At 42.6% G+C, this 22589-nt stretch overlaps 1 protein-coding gene across 1 annotated transcript in view; it reads right to left on the bottom strand.

Moving 5' to 3' along the window:
* The window catches only part of VILL (villin like), a 240640-nt gene that overhangs the window by 162952 nt on the left and 55099 nt on the right, over positions 1-22589 (bottom strand). Inside the window, exon 2 of the mRNA XM_069211055.1 lies at positions 12360-12435. Within this exon, the coding sequence (XP_069067156.1) occupies positions 12360-12422 (63 nt within the window). The 5' untranslated portion in view covers positions 12423-12435. The remainder of the gene's footprint in view (positions 1-12359; positions 12436-22589) is intronic.

The raw sequence follows: 22589 nt of genomic DNA, 5'->3' as shown, positions 1-22589 counted from the left end.
ATGACTATTGCTTTTATTTTATTTGCGCATACTGGTGTTCAGATTGATGGACTACTTGTGGTAATATAAGATGGTGTCTCTATTTTGCTGGGTGTCTTGCACACTGATGTATTTACTCTGACAAACTGACACATAATTGGGATGTGGATTTCTCTAACAAGTCATATTATGGAGTCACAAGGTTCTAATGTTCCACTCTGATCTGCACATTCCAAATGGAGACAGAGTATCATTTTTGACACATTCATGTGGTTGTTCTTGCCCCCCTTAAAATGGCACAAGTGTAGTAAGCAGTGGACACTCGAGAATAAGCAGACACACCTACGGCAGGAATACTCTTAAAGTAAGTCCTTTGTCCACTCTGTTATAATCCAACTATGTATACTCAAGCTTATAGTGCGGGTGAGGTCTTATTAATGAGCAGTTTGTGATATTATTCATTTACAGGGTTCAAGTCAATACTTGGATGACTGGCAGAAAAGCTACAATCAATCTGTATATTGTTGCAGCCGGGAAGACTAAACCTTTGAGTTTGAAAGATAGTGAGTGTTTTGTCTCCTTGGGGTAAAATTGGTCCACAACTTTGGTGCGGATACTAGATACTTCACATATTATTGGAAAAAAATTCTAAAATGTGTCTTATCACAGAAATGCTATAAAGCTGTTTTGCTTCGAATAGTCTATAAAACTCACTCCTTGTAGGGCATTGCATTTTGTACGGTGGAGGTTGTATGTATAGTTTGGTTTTACTTTTCTTGGATCCTATTTGGTCCTCACCACTAAGAGGCTGAAGTGACTTACATGTGCCTAGGTTTGGGATACACAAATGATATATAAATAGATATAAAATTCTTGTTATGGACACGTGGTGATATCTTGAAACGATGTAGGATAGTCTTCAATTTACTCCTCAAGGTTTTAATTTTCTCTACAGATTGGAAACCTTAACTTAGCATATTTGACCTGATACCAGCCCGATTTAGGATTCGTAATATAAACAGAAATTAACATAGGGGTTTCCTCAGGTACTTGTTAGTATTGCTTCACCTGGGTGACTCACTTCTAGTGTCTTGACTCACTGAGTTGCGCATGCAGATATATTCACTACTTTTGAACATTTGAGCAAGTTCATGAGTATCTGAGACCCATTATAAACGAAACAGAACTTTGCATATATCTATTCATTTTACAGATTCTTTTATTGAGACTGACAAGTAACACCCTATCCTTTGCTGTAAGGTGACTACAGGACTTTTTAGCCTATTTAATCACACCCCATGGGCCCTCTTCTGATTATATGTTTAATATTTTGGTTTTCAGATGGTGTTACACTAGTTGATGTTCTGCCTGTTTGGTGATGGAAAACCAGCACTTTGATGTGTTTTCTAGCCCTGAGGAAGCCCAGATGAAAAGGCCAGAAGAAACAAGTGCTGGCTAGGAGTGCTTAGAAGAGAACTACAGGAAAAAATAAAAAAGAGAAACCAGTTAAAGAATCATCCTCTGTCCTTCAGTGTGCATTCAGTAATTTTGGACTATTATCTCGGGGTTTAGTGGGCCAGATGCACGACTGTTAGAGAATGCGACTCACAATTTGCATTTTTTTGTGAGTCACAAATTGTGAGTCTTAATTTCTAATGTAAAACTGTCTCAGACACCGTTTGTGATTCGCAAATGGGTCGCAAGGGACCTGCCTCTTTAATATTCATGAGACAGGTTGCCATTTGCGACCCATTTGGGAATGGCCACACTCACAGGGATGATGGGCTGCTGGGGTCAGCAGACCACCATGTCTGTGACTGCTTTTTAAATAAAGATTTTTTTTTTAATGCAGCCCATTTTCCTTTAAGGGAAACAGGATGCATTTCAAAAGGAAAAATGAAACTTTTCAGTTTCATTTTTTAAGAGTAGGCAGTGGTCCGTGGGACCACTACTTGTTCTGAAAAAATGTTGGTGCCCTCATTCACAACGGTGAAGGGGTCCCTTGGAGATGCCTTCCTGTTTGTGAATGGGTTAACACCAATTTGAAATTGGTGGTAACTATGATAGTCTTGGGACCGCATTCACGCTCGCCAAACAATCATACATCTCCCTGCGACTCGGTATTAAGAAGGGATGCTCTTGGCACGCCACTCTCTAATAGTGAGTCGCAATCATATTTTGCGAGTCAGTAACAGGTTACCAACTCATAAAATAGGGATCGTATATGGTACAAGGCCATTTTGCAGGCGTAAAAGGCACATTTTGCCATTTGAGATCACATATAGCTTTGTACATCTGGCCCTAGCACCTTTTGGAGGGAATTGGTGTGGTTGGCCTACCCTGGTATTTGCACAATTATGACTTATAAGACCGCAAGTATACTGTTTGGCGGAGATTGCACTGATGTTACTCTTACCACCCGCATCTACTCATACAATACAATTTTCCTTTAGCAACCCAACGGTTGACAATGTCAGGAGCCTGCTACTTCAATTTTCAACATTTTACCCATGACCTATGGTTGAAGGACCAGGCATCAGGAGATGAACACATCCTTTGGTTTCCATCGGCATCCCAACCCATATGTTTGTAAATCTATGAGAATTATATTTAAATTCTTCCCAGGAACCCAAGAGACCTGAAAAAAATTGACTGAGGATGAGGATTTCTCTTTAAAAAAATCTTATTTTTTCATAAAATACACAGATCCCATTTGCAAAAACACCAAGCAGGTTTTTTTTTATCAAAAGCCTTCCTTGCTTATACCATGTCTCACTAGTTTCTGATCCAGCAACAAATTATAAAAAGTAAACTCCTACGTGACCTCGCTTTAAAAAAGTAATTTGGTTTACTGACTGGGTAAAGAAGTTAAACAAATTGTACACAAAATAAATTCACTCACACTAGTAGTAAATAAACCTCCCCTTCTCAGGATATGGCACTGCCCATCCATATCATCCTGGAAGTACAACTGAGTATTTATAAGGGCATTCTATCTGTCAAGATGAATGAACTGGAAATTAATCTGAAACATGGCAGTTGTCCAAAGATTGCGGCTATTTAAGAGCTATTCAAAGTAAATAGCTTACCTTTCCCAAGAACCGTACCCAGGTCTGCTTTATTTTTTTTTGTTCACTGTTTGCCAATGAATGACAAGCAGTGTGAGTCACTATTTCCTCAGAGCCAGGTGTCCCTCACCAAGATGGCGCTCTGAAGTCACTGAGTCACTGTATCAGGCTTTTTTCACCAAGTTATCATCATATGTCTTTCAGTTGAATGGCGTTTATCCAGAACACAGTTACAGTACAATTTAACAACCTAAATGAGTGACTCAAACATATAGATTTTTTTTTCTCTATATATTTCATCACTGATAGCAGAAAAGGTCTCTCAAGCTCTGCAAGTTCTTCTTCAACACTGAAGACTTGAACCCTAGACTAAGGTCCTACATCAGAGTCTGCAGGATGGGATACACAGTCATGATGTGGCAGATATCCTGTCCTTGTATCCCAAGTACCGTAAACTATAATGTACTTGTAATAAGGTGGACGGAATATTTTCATATTTGTGCTAGAGTACTGTGTCCACCAAACTCAAAATAAGGCCATTTTGTATGCCTTTGCTTTTACACTATCATTACTCCCTTCTCTCTGCCTCAACCCATTTAGTGACTTAGCCTTTCTATTCCAGCTTTGTGGTAGTTTCATGCATTTACCTCCATTATGTGAAGGTGAGGCAAGTGGCAGCTTCTGAGCCTCCCCATTGGCATGTATAATCTCATTATCCTCTGCTATAGACCCATACCTCCTCTGAAGCACACTGCTAGGGAATCTGTATGTCTGTATCCGTACTAGCCTCTCTTTTTCAGACTATATGCTGTTTTGATGAGTGACAGGGAAGCCATGGTGTTAGGACAGAACACATAGTACAGTGCATTCAGACCAACAAACTAAAGCATTTCTATACATACTGACTAGAATGCACATTTCCAGTAGACAGGAAAAATAATAAAACTGGCACAATGAAGAGTGTCACGGTCCAAAATACATTTTATTCTTATCAGCTGTGGCTCTTTAGAAGAGAAATGCATTCTACCTATCACAGACATCTTCAAAGAAGATACTTTTACATACAAGGTAGGGTCATCCATACAGACTAATGATGATATGCCAAAATCAGCAATGTTAAACAAATTCTCCAGAAGACAGGAAGAAGATCCTGGATATTCCAGAGGACAGCCAGGGAATAGAGGAGGGAACTAAAGAGGCTTCCAAATCAATATGATTTCAACCCTTATGTCTGAGGTGGAAGAGGAAGTCAAGAAAATGAGGTCTGAATGTGACTGCAGACATAACAGACACAAAAACTGATGGCAGTTATCACCCAGCTTAGGCAAGTGGTAGGAAATAAGGAAGAGGAATACAATTGGCCTCGGAACCTTCAGTTGAAGACAGTGACTTACAGCTAAACTCCTACGCTAACGCAGACCAGACACCCAGGAATTTACAAACCATGTAATAAAGACTTTGCATCTGGTGGGTGGAGAGGTTCTATTCTAATATACTTAAGTGCCTAGGCTATCCTGTAAGTAGAATATTGCCCATTCCATCTTGCGTTGGATCGGGGTAAGTTTGTTGTTAGGGGAAAAAATAGGAGTAAAGGGAGAGAAATGTTTGCATGATGGAGGTTTTAAGCATTGATTTTGATGGGGGCAGGAAGATGGCAGTTTCACCACCTCAAAAAAGAAGATCTGTTTTTAATGGATATATCATAGACCCAATACAATGGAGACTAAAAGTACTACATGTAAATGAAAACTCATAAATAAATAGGGCTTTTAAATGCACATTGTCAACATGAAATTATAACATTCTTCCAAATAAAGGGGTAGCAATCCTAAAGGCGCTTGAAAAGATTTTCAAAATGACATGTTCTTTCTACAACAGTTATCAACATGAAATAAACTTAGGTCTCACTCATTCACCATGCAAAATTTTCACTCAACCAAAACAAAAACAAAGAGGATTGACTTGGTAATAGTTTGGCATTCCCTTAAAGCTACGGAGAGAGTAACTTGTATTGAAAAAGCAGCTAGGAGAGTCAAGAGGAGGCCCACTCCAGCCTCTGAAAGAATTCAAAGATCTAGTATTACACAATAAGGCACGTTATCACACAGAATATACCAGGACGCAGAATAGGCACAGTCAGGATCGATCAAAAATGTTATTAAGGAGCTAACAAACTGAGATGATTGTTAGCATCCAAGGTAAGGAAGAATCAAACCCAGGCATTTAACCACCCACAACTTAGCTTCCTCTCCAATTAATCATTTACTGTAAGCTTGCCTTTGACCATGTAGAGTGCATGGATTTCTTTTGACTAGGTTTACACTATAAAAATACCTAATACATACTGTTGTAAAAGCCCTTTATGCAGGGTAACCCCCAAACTTTTTGCCTTTTTCCACCACTTTTTCTGACCTAGTCTTTGCTGGGTTTTAGGACTTTGAGCACTTTACCACTGCTAACCAGAGCTAAAGTGCAGGTGCTCTCTCTCACTAAACATGATAATTTTGACTAATCCCAAATTCCCACATTTCATTTACTTATACGTCCTTAGTACAGTGCACTACATGTGCCCAGGGCCTGTAAATTAAATGTTACTTGTGGGCCTGCAGCACTGATTGTGCCACCCACTTAAATAACCCTTTAACCATGTCTCAGGCCTGGCATTGCAGAGCCTGTGTGTGCAGTTTTACACTGCCATGCCAACCTGGCAAAATAAACATTTTTCCTGGCCAAAATCTTTATTTTTAATACATATAAGTCACCCCTAGGGTAGGCCGTGGACAGCACAGAGGGCAGGGTGTAATGTATTTAAAAAGCACATACTTTTAAGTTTTACATGTCCTGGTAGTGAAAAACTAATTTATCCTGTTTTGCTGTGCTAACCTGCTGCCTGTCGCCTCATGCCTGGGAACGAGAAGGACTGGACCTACATATCTCCATCAAATGAACCCAGCGTGGCTTCAAGGGCCAATTGACTGATTACTTGTTTTTGAAGTCTCAGGGACATAAGAGACTGGACTCTGCCATCTGTGAGTTCGCCCTGCCTAGAGGTGCCACCCCAGTCCTGGACCTTTGGAAGTCAGGCCTAAGGTGCTTCTTCAGTCAACCCAAGCATTCTCATTGGAACCGGTTTATCTTTGCCATTGCAGGGATCGAAACTGGAACATCTTCGCCTTTGCGTGGATATGAATCAGCGCATCCTTGTTGCTGCATGTAGTGGGCTCAGCGCACCGCCCTCAAAAAAGAAGCATTCTCTACTACAGGAGCAGAGCCGTTGCATCGCGTTCAGAACCAGCGCATCGCCAACTTTGCATGGAGAAATCTGATGCATCTCCTTCTGCTGCAGGATCCAAACTAACGCATCACCTCAGATGCACCTCACATCTTCCTTGACGTCGACGCAACCAGGATCATGGTACTTTTGTTCAGCTGGCCTATGTGGGTCCCTGTATCCAGCCCGCACAATCAGCCTGACCTCTTGACTTTGTCCCAGTCCAGCGCGACCAGATATCCCTAAGTAGCACTTTATGCTTTTAAGCACTACATTTCGGTGTATTGTTTAAAACGTCATATCTCAAATTTTACTAATTGGATTTTTGACATTTTGGTCCTGTTTTGTTCACTAAATTATGCTCTATCTTTCTAACTATCTTTTTGTGGGGTGTTTTCACTGTTTTGCTGTCTGGAGTGTTGCACAAATATTTTACACATTGCCTCTTAAGTTAAGCCTGACTGCTATGCGCTAAGCTAGCAGGGAGTGAGCACAGGTTAATTTAGGGTGCGTTTGTGACTTTACTTGACTAGATTTGTGATTCCTGCTAGGACACGGTGCTAACCTCTATCAACCAGAAACCCAATTTCTAACACATACATAATTCACAACCATAACAGCAACCAATGGCACTAGATTAACACAGGAAAAAGATAAACTACACTCTTTCCAAAAACGAAATTAAAAACCAAGGTGGAAGTATCAGCTGAAGAGGTGACACATTATATGTGGGGCCAGGACTGGAGGTCATGTCAAAGGAACAAAAGGGAATTCTAGATAGCCAAATTATACTGTAGGAACCAGTTAAAGCTTTAAAAGTCTTAAAGACTAGAAAGCCTGGGGCCAGGTGGTTTCCCACCATCCTTTGATAGAATATAAGGGTCAGGGCACTGGGAATAATGACCAATGTCTTTAACCAATTTGCTAAAATAGAAAATCGGTGCTTCCTAAAAATATTTAAAAACTTGTTGTTCGCCTAATCTGTGGAAGCACATTTTGTATAGTCACCAGCAGTGCTTTAAATGGAAAAATAGAAGTGCAGGTTCTCTGTAATAGAGTACCTGCTTGTTTCTGAGAAGTGCCGGTACTCTCCAATTAAAAGTATTACGTTTTTCTTGAGATATGCCGGTACTCTCCCTCTCAAAATAAAAAAGTGCCGGTACTCAGTACCGGAGAGTACCGGCCCATTTAAAGCACTGGTCACCAGTAATTATTTTAGGTTTTAAGTAATACGTATTTAGCATGACTTCTCAGTGCCCTGATGCCATTCAGCAAAAGGGTACCATAAATGAATAAATAACATCAATGTAGAGGTGGCATTTTACTTCCTCAAAGTTTCCCAGTCGTCTAAGTGTTTACAAAGTTCTGAAAATGAGGAGCTTAGTTCACCTTGATTAAAGAAAAATATCTTACAAAATGTTGTGTATGAGGTTGTATTGAGATTAATGTTTTTCTTGCGAAAACGACCAGGAAAAATGTCCATAAAGTCAGCTAAGAAGATCAGCTGACAGATGTTTAGCGCAGGCCTGATGGCCCACACGTTTTCTAAAAAGGAAATGTTGTAGGTCGAATATATGCATCCTTGTTGTGCCTGTTAACCCGCGGGCTCAGTTACAGTTGACTACGTAAGTATATCGGCCTGCCAGCTCAGTTTCACCGCAGTATCGGTCACCATGTGTGCTCATCTGTAGTCAGCATCAGTATATTGTGTAGGAATATTGGGAGGATTAAGTATTTTACCAGTCTTTTGTCTCGTGACTAATACGTTGAGTCACTATTGCTGCGTTAAACCTGCACGTGCAGGGAAAGTTAACCCTACTACGCATATGTGTCTCTGCCCTCTGTGGAGCTGGCTGGGTATAACAATCCTACTATTCCAGTTTTCATGTAAGATATTGAAGCCAGGTTAATTATTAAACTTAACTAAGGATTGCATGCTTTTGTTGGCACGAGCAGCTAAAACTCTGCCAGTACACAGCTTGAGACAATCAGGTTTCCATCAGCCTCTTTCTGTGCACTGTTCCCAATATTCAAGCCCTTTGTGCTTTTACATGCTTCAGAGCCACTGGAATGTTGTACTTGTGCCAAATTAGCTCCTTGTAGGTCGGTTCCTTTTTGTGTATAAAAGCTCTCCAAAGATATGCCAACGCCTATCTCTGATTGCTCAGATTAATTACTTGTGCTTGCTGTTCTCTGTTTACATTAGATCATATAGGGCTACACAGACGGATGTGTTATTACAAATCCATACAGGTGCGTCGGGTTAGAGAGAATGCCACTTCTTAAACAGAAATATTTTAGGAAGGGCTATACAACCATCGGGGCAGTCAGGCGGAGGTGGAGTCCAATCTCGATGCTGGGAATGCCAACATGCCATTAGTGCAGTGCTGGCATCCCACTCTAACTGCATTTTCTTGGAACATACTCGGTGTTTATGCAGCAGGAAGTTACCAACTGGGCCGTGGTTGGCAAACTGGCTGAAAGGGTTACTGTTCTTTTGCTCTCACAGACCTATACATATTGGGTTCAATCAATCAATCAAAGAAATGTGTAGAGTGCGCAACTCACCCATGAGGGTCTCAAGGCGGTGGGGTGGGGGAATGCTGCTGATGAGTGCGTGGGTGACTGTCTTTCTGGTCTCTGGGGGATCCATTTGAAGGATGTTTTTAGGGTGCGGAGTGTGTGGAAGCAGGAGGAGGTTAGAGCATTGATTTGCTGTGTCATGGAGAGGGCGGGGTCGAGGATGATGCCGAGGTCGCGTGCGTGGGTTGCGGGGGTGGGTGCGGGGCCTAGGGCGATGGGCCACCAGGGGGCGTCCCATGTGGTTTTGTTGGGGCCGAAGATGATGACTTCGGTTTTGTTTGAGTTGAGCTTGAGATGTTTAGTGGTCATCCAGTTGGCGGTCTCTAGGAGAGCGTCGTGTAGGTTGGTTTTGGCGGTGGTGGGGTTGCGGGTGAGGGAGAGGATGAGTTGGGTGTCATCTGCATATGAGAGGATGGTGATTCTGTGTGCTCGGAGAATGTTGGCTAGGGGGATCATGTAGATGTTGAAGAGTGTGGGGCTGAGAGAGGACCCTTGGGGGACTCCGCAGGTGACCTTGGTAGTGTTGGAGTGGAAGGGCGGGAGGCGGACTTTCTGGGTTCGGTCGGTGAGGAAGGAGGAGAGCCAGTCTAAGGCTTTGTGGCGGATTCCTATGTTGTGGCGGAGTGTGTGGTGGCAGGCGGTAGCAAAAGCTGCAGAGAGGTCTAGGAGGATGAGTGCGACGGTCTTGCCTTTGTCGACTTTTGTCCTGATGTCGTCAGTGCATGCGATGAGGGCGGTTTCTGTGCTGTGGTTCTTGCAGAACCCAGATTGTGAGGGGTCAAGGGTGTTGGTTTCTTCGAGGAAGTGGGATAGGCAAGTGTTGACTAATTTCTCTGCAACCTTGACGGGGAACGGTACGAGGGAGATGGGGCGGTAGTTGGAGAGGATCTCCGGGTCTTGTCATTGATGATGAACTGTCCATACCTGCACGGACTGTTATTTCCCTTCACCTGTTGTGCCATTCCAGTTAGATCACCTCTACCACATGAACCAGCCAGGACGCGAAGGCTATAAAATAACTCTTTCTTATTCCTGTAAAGCTAGAAGATAACTAGGGCGCCCTACTGCCTAGTTTAGAGGTTGACTAATCACCCTCTATCCAACAGTTGTCCTTGATCACACTAGGAGGCAAGCTATCTAAGACTTGTATCTGCAGAGACAGAACACCCCCCAATGATGACTCACCCCCAAGGTCTTTGTCCATGCAGTTGCTTTTTAACATCGAGACTACAGCAGCAGGGCCTAACCGGGTCCCACTACCAGAACACTGTGCAAGCTCCAAAGAGGCCAAAACTTTGCTGTGGCCAATTTCCTCAGCCTATTAGAAATTAACCATGTATTGCGTGCCCTGAAGTCAGACCATTCGCCACCTGTGAAATAAGGGGCACATTCAAACCCCTTTGCCTCTTCCCACAAGACAAAGCACAGTGTGGCACTGGAGCACCTCTCCAATCTATTGCTCCCACAGGACCAAAGCAATGAGGTCGACTTCACAGAACTGCCTTGCACTGTTCCAAATGAGATGCAAGTGGTCTTGAAAGTCCCTCGTTTTTTCCGATGGTGGATTTTTGAAAATACCGAAAAATGCCTGATGGCCTACCTATCACCTCAAGGGCTCAGACTACCTCGAGTGTACATCATCCTTTTGGGTCTTGCCCCTGCATTCCTTTTGTTATCCACTACCAACATGTGCCTTGTAAAGGAATCATGGGTCCCATAATGATACACTTTTGGTCACCCTTAAATTCAAGATGGGTACATTGAGAATGAGGGCCCTGTCCCATGCTGCGCTGGCCCCCTTCTGAAGATAGGATGGCGTCACGACCGTCTGTCTTTGAGACAGAATCTTAAGACAACCATCTTGGCCCTTTTTTCCTCACCAATCCCCACATCCCTACTGTTCATAACTAGCATCAGAAAGTGTCTGTAGAGTATCTGGTGTCATATAGTGCTTACAACAAGTGTTTTGAGGGCTCATAGTGGAGCCATTATACAAATCAACAACATATTAGGGATCATCTACAAACTATGTTTTTTTCCCTATTTCAATACCCTTTTGAGTAATTAAATCTTTCAGCCATGACTCTCTGCATGCACCTCTGCATTCATCAATAGCAGCAAGTGTGCTGACGCCTCCTCCTCTGTTAGTGGCAACAGTAAAAAATGCCAGTAATTGACTCACACTCGATCAGGAATATCGTTAGTTTTGCACATCCCAGATGTGTCGAGTACTGCTGCCAGGACCGGTTACCTAGGGTTGGTGCAGTCTAGCCATGGAGTACACAGCTACCATTGGGTTCTCCACCAGCTCCAGGGATGTAGGTGACGACTGGCCTATTCGTCACTAATTCTTGCACCCCCACATAGAAGACATGGGATCCAGAGGTAACTTATTAAGATTTAATGAAAAAAACACAGCCTACCATCAGAGTGTGGCATCACTGGGCCAGTCATCCAGTAACTGACGCCCTCGGAATCCCCACTCCAGCTCTAGAACAAGGAATGCTGAAAGACTCTACAATCTCTGTGAGTCAGCTTCCATTACCTTTACATGTAGATATATTTAGACACAACAGTTTCATAACCCGATGGGGAAGACAAAGCTCCATGGGCAGGATGCCCTGCTCTGAGATCCAGATTCCATCAAGGATAATATGGTGCCCCGTCATTAACTGCCCCGAAATGAGGATTCATGTCCCACATTCCAGGTTGGGCTTGGCTGTTTGTTACAAGGGCTCGAGCTATGCTGTCAACTCAGTGCTAAAATCCACGGTACATAGGCCTATATTTATACTTTTTTTAGCGCCGCATTTGCGTCATTTTTTGACGCAAAAGCGGCGCAAACGTACAAAATACAATTATATTTTCTAAGTTTGCGCTGCTTTTGCGTAAAAAAATGACGCTAATGCAGTGATAAAAAAAGTATAAATATGGGCCATAGTGCTTTAGGAGACAAAAAGATCATGTAACGTATGACTGTTTCTTCAGAGGTAGTGCAGATTTCAAATTAATACCTCTGTCACGCCCAAAGTTTGTAGAAAGTTTAAGACTACTTTCCTCCTAGAGATAAGTCAGTTAATGCTCACGCAGCTGAAAAGATATGTTAACTTGACTCACAACACTTAAAACGTGTCATGTACATTGACAGGTCTTGCAGGTTTCTCTCTTTTGTTCCTTAGGTTTGAATAACACCCACCTCGAGGTAAGCCAAATCCTTAACTTCAAAGTTCACATATCTGAAATAGCTGAGCATGTCTGATCACATACCTCAAGCCCTTCTGCAGGCAGACATTTTCTTGTAAAACATTTACGAAAAATAACCTATTACCATGAGTTCCAGATCTTCATTAGGGCTCCTCTACATATACAAAATATTCAGTTGACTAAGCCCTCTATAATGCTCTTAACTAAAACTCAATTAAACTGGCTACAAAGATTGTATTACATTTTTGACTCACCTCTATAGCCCATATCTGCAGCCCTGGCTTTCTGCTGATATTCGGGAAGAATTTTTCGCTCATCCTTGTAGCTGATCTGGGAATCAAAGGAATAAATATTTTGTATTAAAATAATACTTACATATTTTGATATTTTAGAAAGCACACATCACAGCTGTAAATACAGAGATATGAACGACTTACATAAATTATTGTATATACCTGAATTCATTTTATTTATTTGTTTGCTGCATTTGTGTAGCGCTATGTTGTTGCCTTGGTTGCGCTATCAATGGGAGTTAAACCACTTTTTTGATAGGTTTCCAAGTAAATTGCAGCAGTTTCATTTTCAACATTAAACCAGAATATCATACTTTTTTTTTACCAAATTGGTTCAAGATATTTTTCTACTGTGATTTATGGGTGCATTCCTCGTTTGATTTTACGGTCTTTTCAGGTATACTTACAAGAACACGTCGGAAATTCAACATCGGTACAAACTCGCAGTGTGAATTGAGCAGAACACTGAAGTTATGGTTTAATAACGCTGAAATGAGGCATTACTTCCAGTGTACACAAGGCTACTGAACTCTGCGTGTCACTGGCTGGAAAAACATACGCAAAATCGTATTCCCCGGTCTAGGGCTGGTTCTCCGAGCATGTCCTACATCACTGTGTCTGAGGTCCCAATAATCAGAGATCCCCAGGCCCATAGCACGTGACTGCAAAATGTGTTATGTGGCCACCGTGTAGGTAATGTTCTTAATTGTTTTTTTGTTTTATTAATTTAGAATGTTGTGGAAAACTAAAAAATCTGCTGATTTGACGCTGCGTGAATGAGGAAAAATATTTTTGGCAGTTTTAAGTTTGCAAAACACTTCTTTTTCTAGAAATAATTTAAATGTTGCCGTAAATAGATTCATTTCTTTCATTTTTGCAACACCAGTATTACCTCTTTTGAGGGCTGTTTAGCCTGAATAATGACTACAGTATTTTACAATTCGGCTAGTTTTGCCAGTTAGTATGAGCAAATTGTGGCAGCGAATTGGAGGGGAGTGACATTTCATTGCGAGGCTTCCTAGGTGCCGGTATTGGCCTTTCTTGCTGTTGGCGATACTAATTATTGCCCCAATCCTACTACTGAATGGTGGGTGAACCAGGGCAGCCTTTTTGATATCGAGCGGTGGTCAAATGAGCAGGAGTAACTAAAGTCAGCCGATGTAGGGACCCTCGAGAGGTCCCTTCGTAAGATCCATGTTGGACACAAACACATAACCCGTGTCATGGGATTCAACATTTCAGCACATTTCATCTTTTCCTCCCGTCAGAAAACTAAATTATTTTTTATCCTAGATTCTAAATAATTAACACCGTTGAGTGCGATGGCTGATAGGTTAATGACAGGGGGGCTCTGTTTTTAGGCCCTCTTTTTTGACAGCACTGCTGTTCAACCGAAATATTGCCAAAAATGTACACAGTTACCTTTTGGTCCACCCTCTTTCTGCCACTGACTTGAGACTTGGCCAATTACGTCTTGGCTCAGCTCCTTGTGGTAATCCTTCTTCATCTAATGTCACTGGCGATTTGGCTGTATCCTTCCTCTACTCAAGGTCTTGCACTGAACTGGATGAGGGACTACTTTTCAACTACAGCCCTCTCTGTCCACAGCTGTGGCATCCTACTGTGGGTATCAAAGACATTTAAGCTTTGCAAGTGATTGTTTTTAAGTAACTGTGCCTGCTAATCTGTATTTTTCGTAGTTTCTCGCAAAGTATAAATATAAAATTCACGTTCATACAGCACACTGAAAAGCAAACTGAAGGTGACTTCGATAGGCTAGGGAAAGTATTTTTTAAAATATATATACTTAAGGCTTTTAGAGTTTTCGTTTGATAGATTGGTTAGTAAAATGATAAATGGATAGGTTGGGGAGAGCATCTTTTAATTTGCCAAGCTTATCATTGCAAGCTGAAAAGGAAGAAATAATAAAGTTTCCAGTTTAAAAAATGCCTTAAAAACAAATTGTCAACAAGTTCAAGTGTTAGAGCAGTGCCTTTTGGCACCCAAAGGGAGGCCCTCCTTACTTTTTCCAGAGAAGGCTCAGGTGGAATAGCCAGTCCTACTGCTGAAGGTTGATGTACAGGAGCCTCCACCAGGTGCAAATTAACAGCCAGGTCCAACCTTGAGCCAAACATTGCTTTGGGAACATCCTCCTCAGATGACAAGCTGAGATCAGAAATACAATGAGACTGTTTGACAAAAGATGACCCTAACCCCAGCTCTTATTCAACTGATATGATCTTGTAGTTACTGCCCGATCGTGGAGGTCAAATAGGTTAAAACGTTGGAATCACTACACAAGTATTTCTGGGCACAATGCACAGGGGATCATTTGCGTTTGCCCATTCTCCAAGTCTATAAATAAGCCTTAATGGAGCTGGCGACCGAGACAGTCCAAGCTAGTGACAGTAAAGGCCCAATTACATATCAGCCAGTGAGTCCAGGAACAAATGTGGTGTCACGATAAAACATTAGAAAACACCCCAGCGTTGTATCAAACAAAACATAGATGCGTTGGAAAAAGAAGTAAAAAAAGAATAACTGAATAAGAAGCAACACTCCTACTTGTGGTGGTGTGGGTCCACCGAATACAGATGTTAGGTGGGCGGGCCAGCCCAACCCAGCCTTCTCCGGGCTCCTCTGGGCACTGTCCAGGCATGGGCCGCATACGGCTCATGTCACTGGAAGGCATCTGGCCTTTTGTACCTGCAGGGGGCTCCTTCCCCTGCGTGGATGTACTCCCGCCGCCTGGAATATTCTGGGACACAAAGTCCTGACAGCAAGGTCGTGGTGTTCCACAGGGTCTAAGTGCAGTCACATTTGCCACATTAAGGAAATTGTTAGAAATGGGGTCTCTAGTTGGCAGTCAGTTTACATCCTGTCCAAGTAGGGACCCTCACTTTGTCAGGGTAAGGGAGTCACACTACCAAGTTAACCCCTGCTCACCCCCTTCATAGTTTGGCACAAGCAGTCATATGAATTTTTTCAAAGATTAAATCCCAATTGCTTAGAAACACAATACCTCCAGCTGGTGCCATCATGGCATTGTGACCGAGTCTTTCCCAACAGTCCAACGCCACTCACGAGGGACTGCGGTGCCAGTCACGGAGTCGCACGGACTCCAGGTACAGTACCTTAGAAATGAGCAAGAGTCAAAGATGTGGCACAGAGTTGGAGAGGTGGGGCAGCGCTGGTGCTGGTGCGGCGTCAGGTCTGTACTGCTACGCAGGAGGTGGGGCGTCGGTTCCGTTCTGCTACACCAGAGAGGTGAGGCATTGGTCTTTATGGAGGTAGCGGAGGTGAGGTGGAAGCGGCGAGGCATTGGTTCCTTACGATCTAGTGTGGGTCGGTGTGTCCAGCGGGTCAAGACACTATGGGGCGACTTGTGGTGTTGCGGTCACAGGCAGAGGAGTTGGGTGTCACAGACGTCGGTAACACAGCACTTATGACTCACAATGCAGCAAGACTTCAGAGCCGCTGCGGCTCTTCGGGCCTGCGGTGTCAGACATGGTCATCGCACTTCAGCAGGGACCACAGCTTTGGGTCAGGCAGCGGCACAGAGTCGAGACTTCAAGCCCTTGGAGAAACTTCACAAGCAGGATACACAGCAAAGTGGCAGTATACACAGCTCTTCAGCTCTTCTCCTTGGCAGAGTCTCCTCTTGATCCAGAAGTGTTCTTAAAGTTTGGGGTTTTGGGTCCAATACTTATACTCATTTCTGCCTTTGAAGTAGGCAATCTTCAAAGGAAAGTATTTGTAGTGCACAAGACCCTGCCTTTTCTGCCCTGGTCCCAGAGACACTCTAGGGGTTGAAGACTGCATTATGTAAGGACAGGCACAGCCAAATTTAGGTGCAAGTGTCAGCTCCTCCACCACTCTAGCCCAGGAAGACCCACCAGGATATGCAGGGCACACCTTAACTCCCTTTGTGTGTCTATCTAGAGTGAATTCACAGCCAGGCCAACTGTCATTCTGACCCAGTTGAGTATTCCACAACCAGGCAGAGGCACAGAATGGTTAAGCAAGAAAATGCCCACTTACTAAAAGTGGCAGTTTCAAACACACAATTTAAAAGCCACCTTCACTGAAAGATGTATTTTTAAATTGTGAGTTTAGAGACTCCCAAAATCCATATCTCTATTGCACCCAATGGGAAATTACACTTAAAATGTATTTCAAGGCAATCCCCATGTTAACCTATGGGAGGTAAAGGCTTTTGGCAGTATACCACTATCAGGGCATGTAAAACACACCAGCACATGCCCAGCCTTTTCAATACACAGCACCCTGCCCATGGGGCTACCTTGGGCCTACCTTAGGGGTGCCTTACATGTACTAATTGGGAATGTTTGGACCTGGCAAGTGGGTGTTTGCCAGGTAAAAAGGGCAGTTTAAAACTGAACACAGAGACACTGCAATGGCAGGTCTGAAACATGTTTACAGGGCTACTCATGTGGGTGGCACAATCAGTGCAGCAAGCCCACTAGTAGCATTTGATTTACAGGCCCTGGGCACACTCAGTGCACTATACTAGGGACTTACTAGTGAATCAAATATGTCAATCATGGATAACCAATCATAATCACAATTTACACAGCAAGCACTAACACTTTAGCACTGATCAGCAGTGGTAAGATGCCCTGAATACCAAAACCAGCAAAAACAGAATCCAGCACACAGTCAAAAATGCATGAGGCAGAGCCAAAAGGACAGGGGAAACCATGCCAAGCATGCCAGATCTTACAGAAATTAACTAGTATAAACGTTTTTCACATTTTATTCTCCACAGGCCAGTGTTTCAAACATCTGTTGTTAGGTGTTCACAAAGTATAAGATATGCAATCAGTACTAAAAGTTTTGCAAGCAGTATGTAGACATGTAAAAGTCACACTGCTTTAACTGGAGCAACTTTTAGAAACTGGTCATGTACATACAGTTCCAGTGTGTAGATGTCTTGATGTTGAACCATCAGCCTCAGACTGTGACCCCAGGGAAACAAACTTCTTTTGGGGTTTTCTCGGCAGCGCGTTTAGTGTCCTTTTCTTCATGGTGGCCTGCTGTAGACACCAGAGGTCTCTTTAGGCCTCCTGCGTTCCCTCCCACCCCCCTGCCACATGATTCTGGAGGCATGATGTGCCCACTATGCTCCCTTACTTGGCCTTTCATTCTTTTTGAGGCACCCTGTGAGGGTTATCATAACATTTTGTCCATGTTATTAGGCTTCGCACTTTCAATGGGACAACAAGAGCACATCAGGACACCAAAAGGTACAGGTATCTCACATTTTTTTTACCAGTGTTAATCCCTTCATGCCCAGCATCAACACCTTTTGAAAAGTTAATTTCTTGGCATCTGAACAAATAACAAAAAGCACACTCTTCTGAGCGAAGTTCTAACTTTTTGCCAACTATGATGTCATTTTATTCTGCCATTTTTACTGTATTGAAGTGCAAATTACTCCAAGAGAATTAACATGGTAAATCATACATCTAGGACCATCTCCCATAATGCTTGGCCCAACTTGATAGATCAGTGCAAAAGTTGGCTTTTCTAGGGAAACTCTGACCTAACTGGGGACTGCCACTGTGAAAAATGGATATCTATCACTGAAAAAAACAAAGGTTATAGGGACGTTATATTTAGGTTCACATTTTACCCACAAAAACCATAGAAGTTCAGCAGTTACAGTTATACTTATAGTTATACTTATGTTAAGAAACTATAACTCGTGGCCTAAAGTTACTTAACGGCATAAGTTATAGTTTCTTACATAAGTATAACTATAACTGTTGAATTTCAATGGTTTCCTGCGGGTAAAACGTGAATCTAACTATAACATCCCTGTAACCTTTGTTTTATTTCAGTCAATTTCTATGGTTTAAAGTAAAATAATATATAATTGTGCGTTAATATAACCACCGCCATGCGCAGTCAGGCTCTGCGGCCAACGCCTATCTCTGCAAGCACCCAACCCCACACTGTGCACTGCCTTTGGCAATGCATGGCGGGGGTATGGTGTGTGAGGTTTTTTTTTTTCCATTGGACTTTGGAACCACAGATCCATTGCGGATTTACACTGGGAGTCAGGCCATGCACTGCAGTGGATCCGCAGATAATCCAATAAAAAAAAGGGCAATGTTTTGACGATGAGGGGTACCTCAGAGACCCGTCCATGTGGTCCTTGGGGGTCAGGATACCTCTATCCTGTCCGCTTATGTGTATTTCTACTTAGGTTTTCTGCCTGGGCCAGCAAAGAAACAAAACGGTGGTTGCAACTTCCCTTTTGGGTTGCTGGCAACCAATCAGGGCCTGGATTTTGGCCCAGATACCTGCGGATCCCCCATGAGTACCCGCCGATCAGTGAAGGATCCACATACCTAGATATCTATATTTATATTTCTTTAATTACTCCAAAACTGCTGAACAGATTTACACCAAATATCAAAAAGAGATACTTCTGGACCAAGATATAGCTTTCTGTCAAATCTGATGGAAATCTGTTCAGCAGTTCCGGCTGGAGTCGTGTTAACAAAATGAAAAATCTCCACTAACATTGCACAGAGAAAAAGCGTTTTGGGCCCCCCCTTTTTCTTGGTCCCCACTTGAGGAATCACCCTGCAACTTTTCAGACAGCAGCTGAACCAACTGGCGTAAGAGTTTTGAAAATGTCATCAAGATTCGTCAAATGGCACTAAAGTTATTAGCAAAACAAAAAAGTCTTAGTCTATGGGAAAAGTTGGTCCTAACTAGACTAGCAATACATACTTCAGTACTTGGATGTTTAGAGTCTTATATTAGCACACAGGGATCAAGACAGAGAAAGATACATTTATTTGGCAAGAATATCACAATTCAAACAAGTTGGAAAGCCAGGATTAAGGATTAGACCTTCTGCTTTTCAAGCAGGGGAACTTAGGGCCAGATGTAGCAAAGGTTTGTACCCATTCTTTGTCTATGGGAAAAAGTGTTCCTACATATGGCCCTTAGTTACTATGAAACCTCAACTCTAAGAGGAGGACTGGCCCTGTATGACCACATGATTATCATAGTAGCTGTGCCCAGTTTTATATTCTGCACTGCATTAAAGATCCACCGGCTTCCAGGTACCTTAAATCTACAGCAGCAATCGATTGATAATGCATTCTCTTCAGGCAGAAGACAGCCCACTTACCCACTGCACAGATCCACTTGCCCAGTTAGCTCACTGAGCTTTTCCAAAATGGTTCCCCTGCCTCTGATCCCTAAACACTGTTTTATACTATTTTCATCAGTGTTTCTTTTAAGGGTATATACACACTGATATCTACTGTTATTCGCTACTTCTACTTCTTCATAGCAGCACAAACTATGGTGGCACCTTTTTGTAATTTTCAAGTAGACTACTGTACCATTTCCAATCTACTATTTTATCTCCAAAATAAACAGGTTGTTTTTTCTTTGATATGAACTCTGAATACACTTTTCTTCCTTCTTGTAATCATTTTTGTTCCCAGCTCAAGTTTCTAATTAGAACATTAAAACAAACTAATTTATATTGAAATGTTGTCTTCAGTTGGTACCTAAAGAGCTTCTAAACCCAGATCAAAAAAAGCCAGCAGCTTATCATAGGCTTTTCTGAAGCAACCACTGACAAAGCCAATACTTTTGAGTTTTTAAATGTTTTTAATTCTGAGTGTCAATATGTGTTTGTTTAGTTTAATTTTCATTGTGTGTGAGAAAAAGGGTAGTTCACCTGCAATGAGTGTGTCCTACCTCTCTCACTATAATGCTACATTGCTGTCCAACAGCTCTCTGTGTATGCCCTATCTGTTTTTGTCCCATCTCACTGTCCAAATCTCATTGTCCTCGTTGCCATTCTCCTTATATGTACTAGTTGCCAAGGATTTATTGTTTCTCGAAAACAATTTTAAAATCAGTATTAAACAAAAATCTAAGAGGACGATTAAAGAAACAGTCTACTTTCTATTTCTGATGGAATCTGATTCTGCAGTTCTGCCTGTGAGGCATTGCTTTAAAGTGTTTGACAAAGTGACTGTAACTTTAACGATATGTATATTTATGCTGACTTTAATTGGATTTGTAGTATGTTGCAACTGTAGCTCTGGGACTTATCTGTTTTTGTTTTTTGTATCTAAGCACCAGGACAACTTGTGACTTAACTGTATTAATTGTATGTACTTGCTGGGTTTGTGCAATGATTTCTTGGGCCTACATTAGGGGTGACTTACAATTAGTAAAAGGGAAGGTTTGAGCCTGGCAAGTGTGCTTGCCAGGTCGAATTGGCAGTTAAAACTGCACACACAGACACAGAAGTAGCATGCCTGAGACATGTTTACAGGGCTACTCATATGGGTGGCACAATCAGTGCTGCAGGCCCACCAGCATTTAATTTACTGGCTCTGGGCACCTCTAGTGCATTTTACTAGGGACTTACTAGTAAATCAAATATGCCAATCATGGATAAACCAATTACCAATATAATTTAGACGGAAAGCACTTACGCTTTAGCACTGGTTAGCAGTGGTAAAGTGTCCAGAGTATCAAAACCAGCAAAAACGAATTACAGCAGAGGATTCAAAAACAGGAGGTCAGAAGCAAAACCTACAGGAAAACCACACCAAGAGCTGCCAGGTCTAACATATGTACTTGCTTGTTGTGTGGTGTAATGATTTTTATTGAGTCACACTACCCAGTACTATCTTTTGATGTGTCCATTTTTCTCTTCTTCTCTTTTGCTTTCTCCCACTCGTGTCTTTATCATCCTCTCCAATAGGAACCAATAATTCTCTTATGCCTTCATCTTTCGGTGTTCATCATTCACTGAGTAAAGCATCTTTTTCTCTGTGTGTCTGACCAACGTGCCACTGTGCCCAGGCTTCTACGGGTATGATATTCTCCTGTGTCCCAATTCTTTATGAGCACTTATATGTCCCACCTCTATCTGAGTGCATGTTCTCTTTGTACCCCCACTTACTGTGCCCATTTCTGTGCAACTTCTGTTTTAGTGCAGTATCGCTTGCCGCAACCCATCAATGTCACATTTTTATTTGTGCCACTGCTCTGCATACCCCTTTCCTTATCTTAATTCCACTTATGATCTATTAACCCTCAAGTAGGTGTAGACTGAAAAGCTTCAAGAGATGTCTTTATGGTGGTATGGTGGGCAGCATCTGTGACCTTAGCAACACAAAAGGATGATGGACAGAGTGCTGAACAATGCAAACACTCACCCCCAGTCACAGATCTGGGTTTAATCCACCGTTCTTTTGCTCACCAGGCCACCCCAGTTTGGACCCTGCCATATGCAAATCGGTCTTGACCCGGTTCCACATAGGAACAGTCCAGCCCGAACTGCCAGGCCAGGTCCTCCCTGGACCGGAAACAAGCATCCTGGGACCAGTTTCAGTGTATCACCCTTTATCAGCCAGGCTAGCTTGAATCCAGTGGCACAGTGAGCAAGGGACCCACGTCTGGGCATACCCTTCCCACTTAGGGCAACTTTAGTAACACTAAAGGATGATGAAACCCAGATCTGTGACTGGGGAGAGTGTTTGAAATGTTTCAACACTCCGTCCATCATTTTATTTTGTTTTGTGATGTTGCAGCATCTGTGACCGACAGGAAGAGGCTGCAGTGCAGAGGGTGTAATGCACAACACAACTTTAGAAACATTCTTACATATAGTGATGCTAAAAAGGAGGAACGTGGACATCATAAGTGAAGAGAACATAAGCAAGCATGGAGCAGTTCTTAACCATTAGGAAAGTAGCTCTTAAGCCCTTAATGAGGTCAGCCAGCCAGTTAGCCCCTGAGCTCTGCTCTTTTATCCCTCCCCACTCTCCACAACAGCTCCTTGATACTCTATTTTTTGGCAATCCTTTCTCTATTTCTCCCCCTTTCTTGCACCTCCAGGCAGACTTAAGATGGTTGACAATGGACCAGTTGTTATGTGATTATCACTTACCCGCTCACACTGCAATTGCACAGGGGACAGTGGGCAAAAGTTCCCCTCCCTTGACAGCCATGTGGAAACAGGACGTGCAAGCAACCGCTACTGAGACTGTACCTTCTGCACTCTTGGTTCGTTCTCATTTTGAGAATGTTAAGAAAGATTCCATAAACAAGGTAGACATATGTTGTCCTACACATTCAGGCTAAATAGGGATCCTGTCCTGTTTTATTTCCATCTAT

This window comes from Pleurodeles waltl, chromosome 10 (genome assembly GCF_031143425.1).
Source record: "Pleurodeles waltl isolate 20211129_DDA chromosome 10, aPleWal1.hap1.20221129, whole genome shotgun sequence".
Lineage (NCBI taxonomy): Eukaryota > Metazoa > Chordata > Amphibia > Caudata > Salamandridae > Pleurodeles > Pleurodeles waltl.
This window is presented reverse-complemented; position numbering and strand designations above follow the sequence as displayed.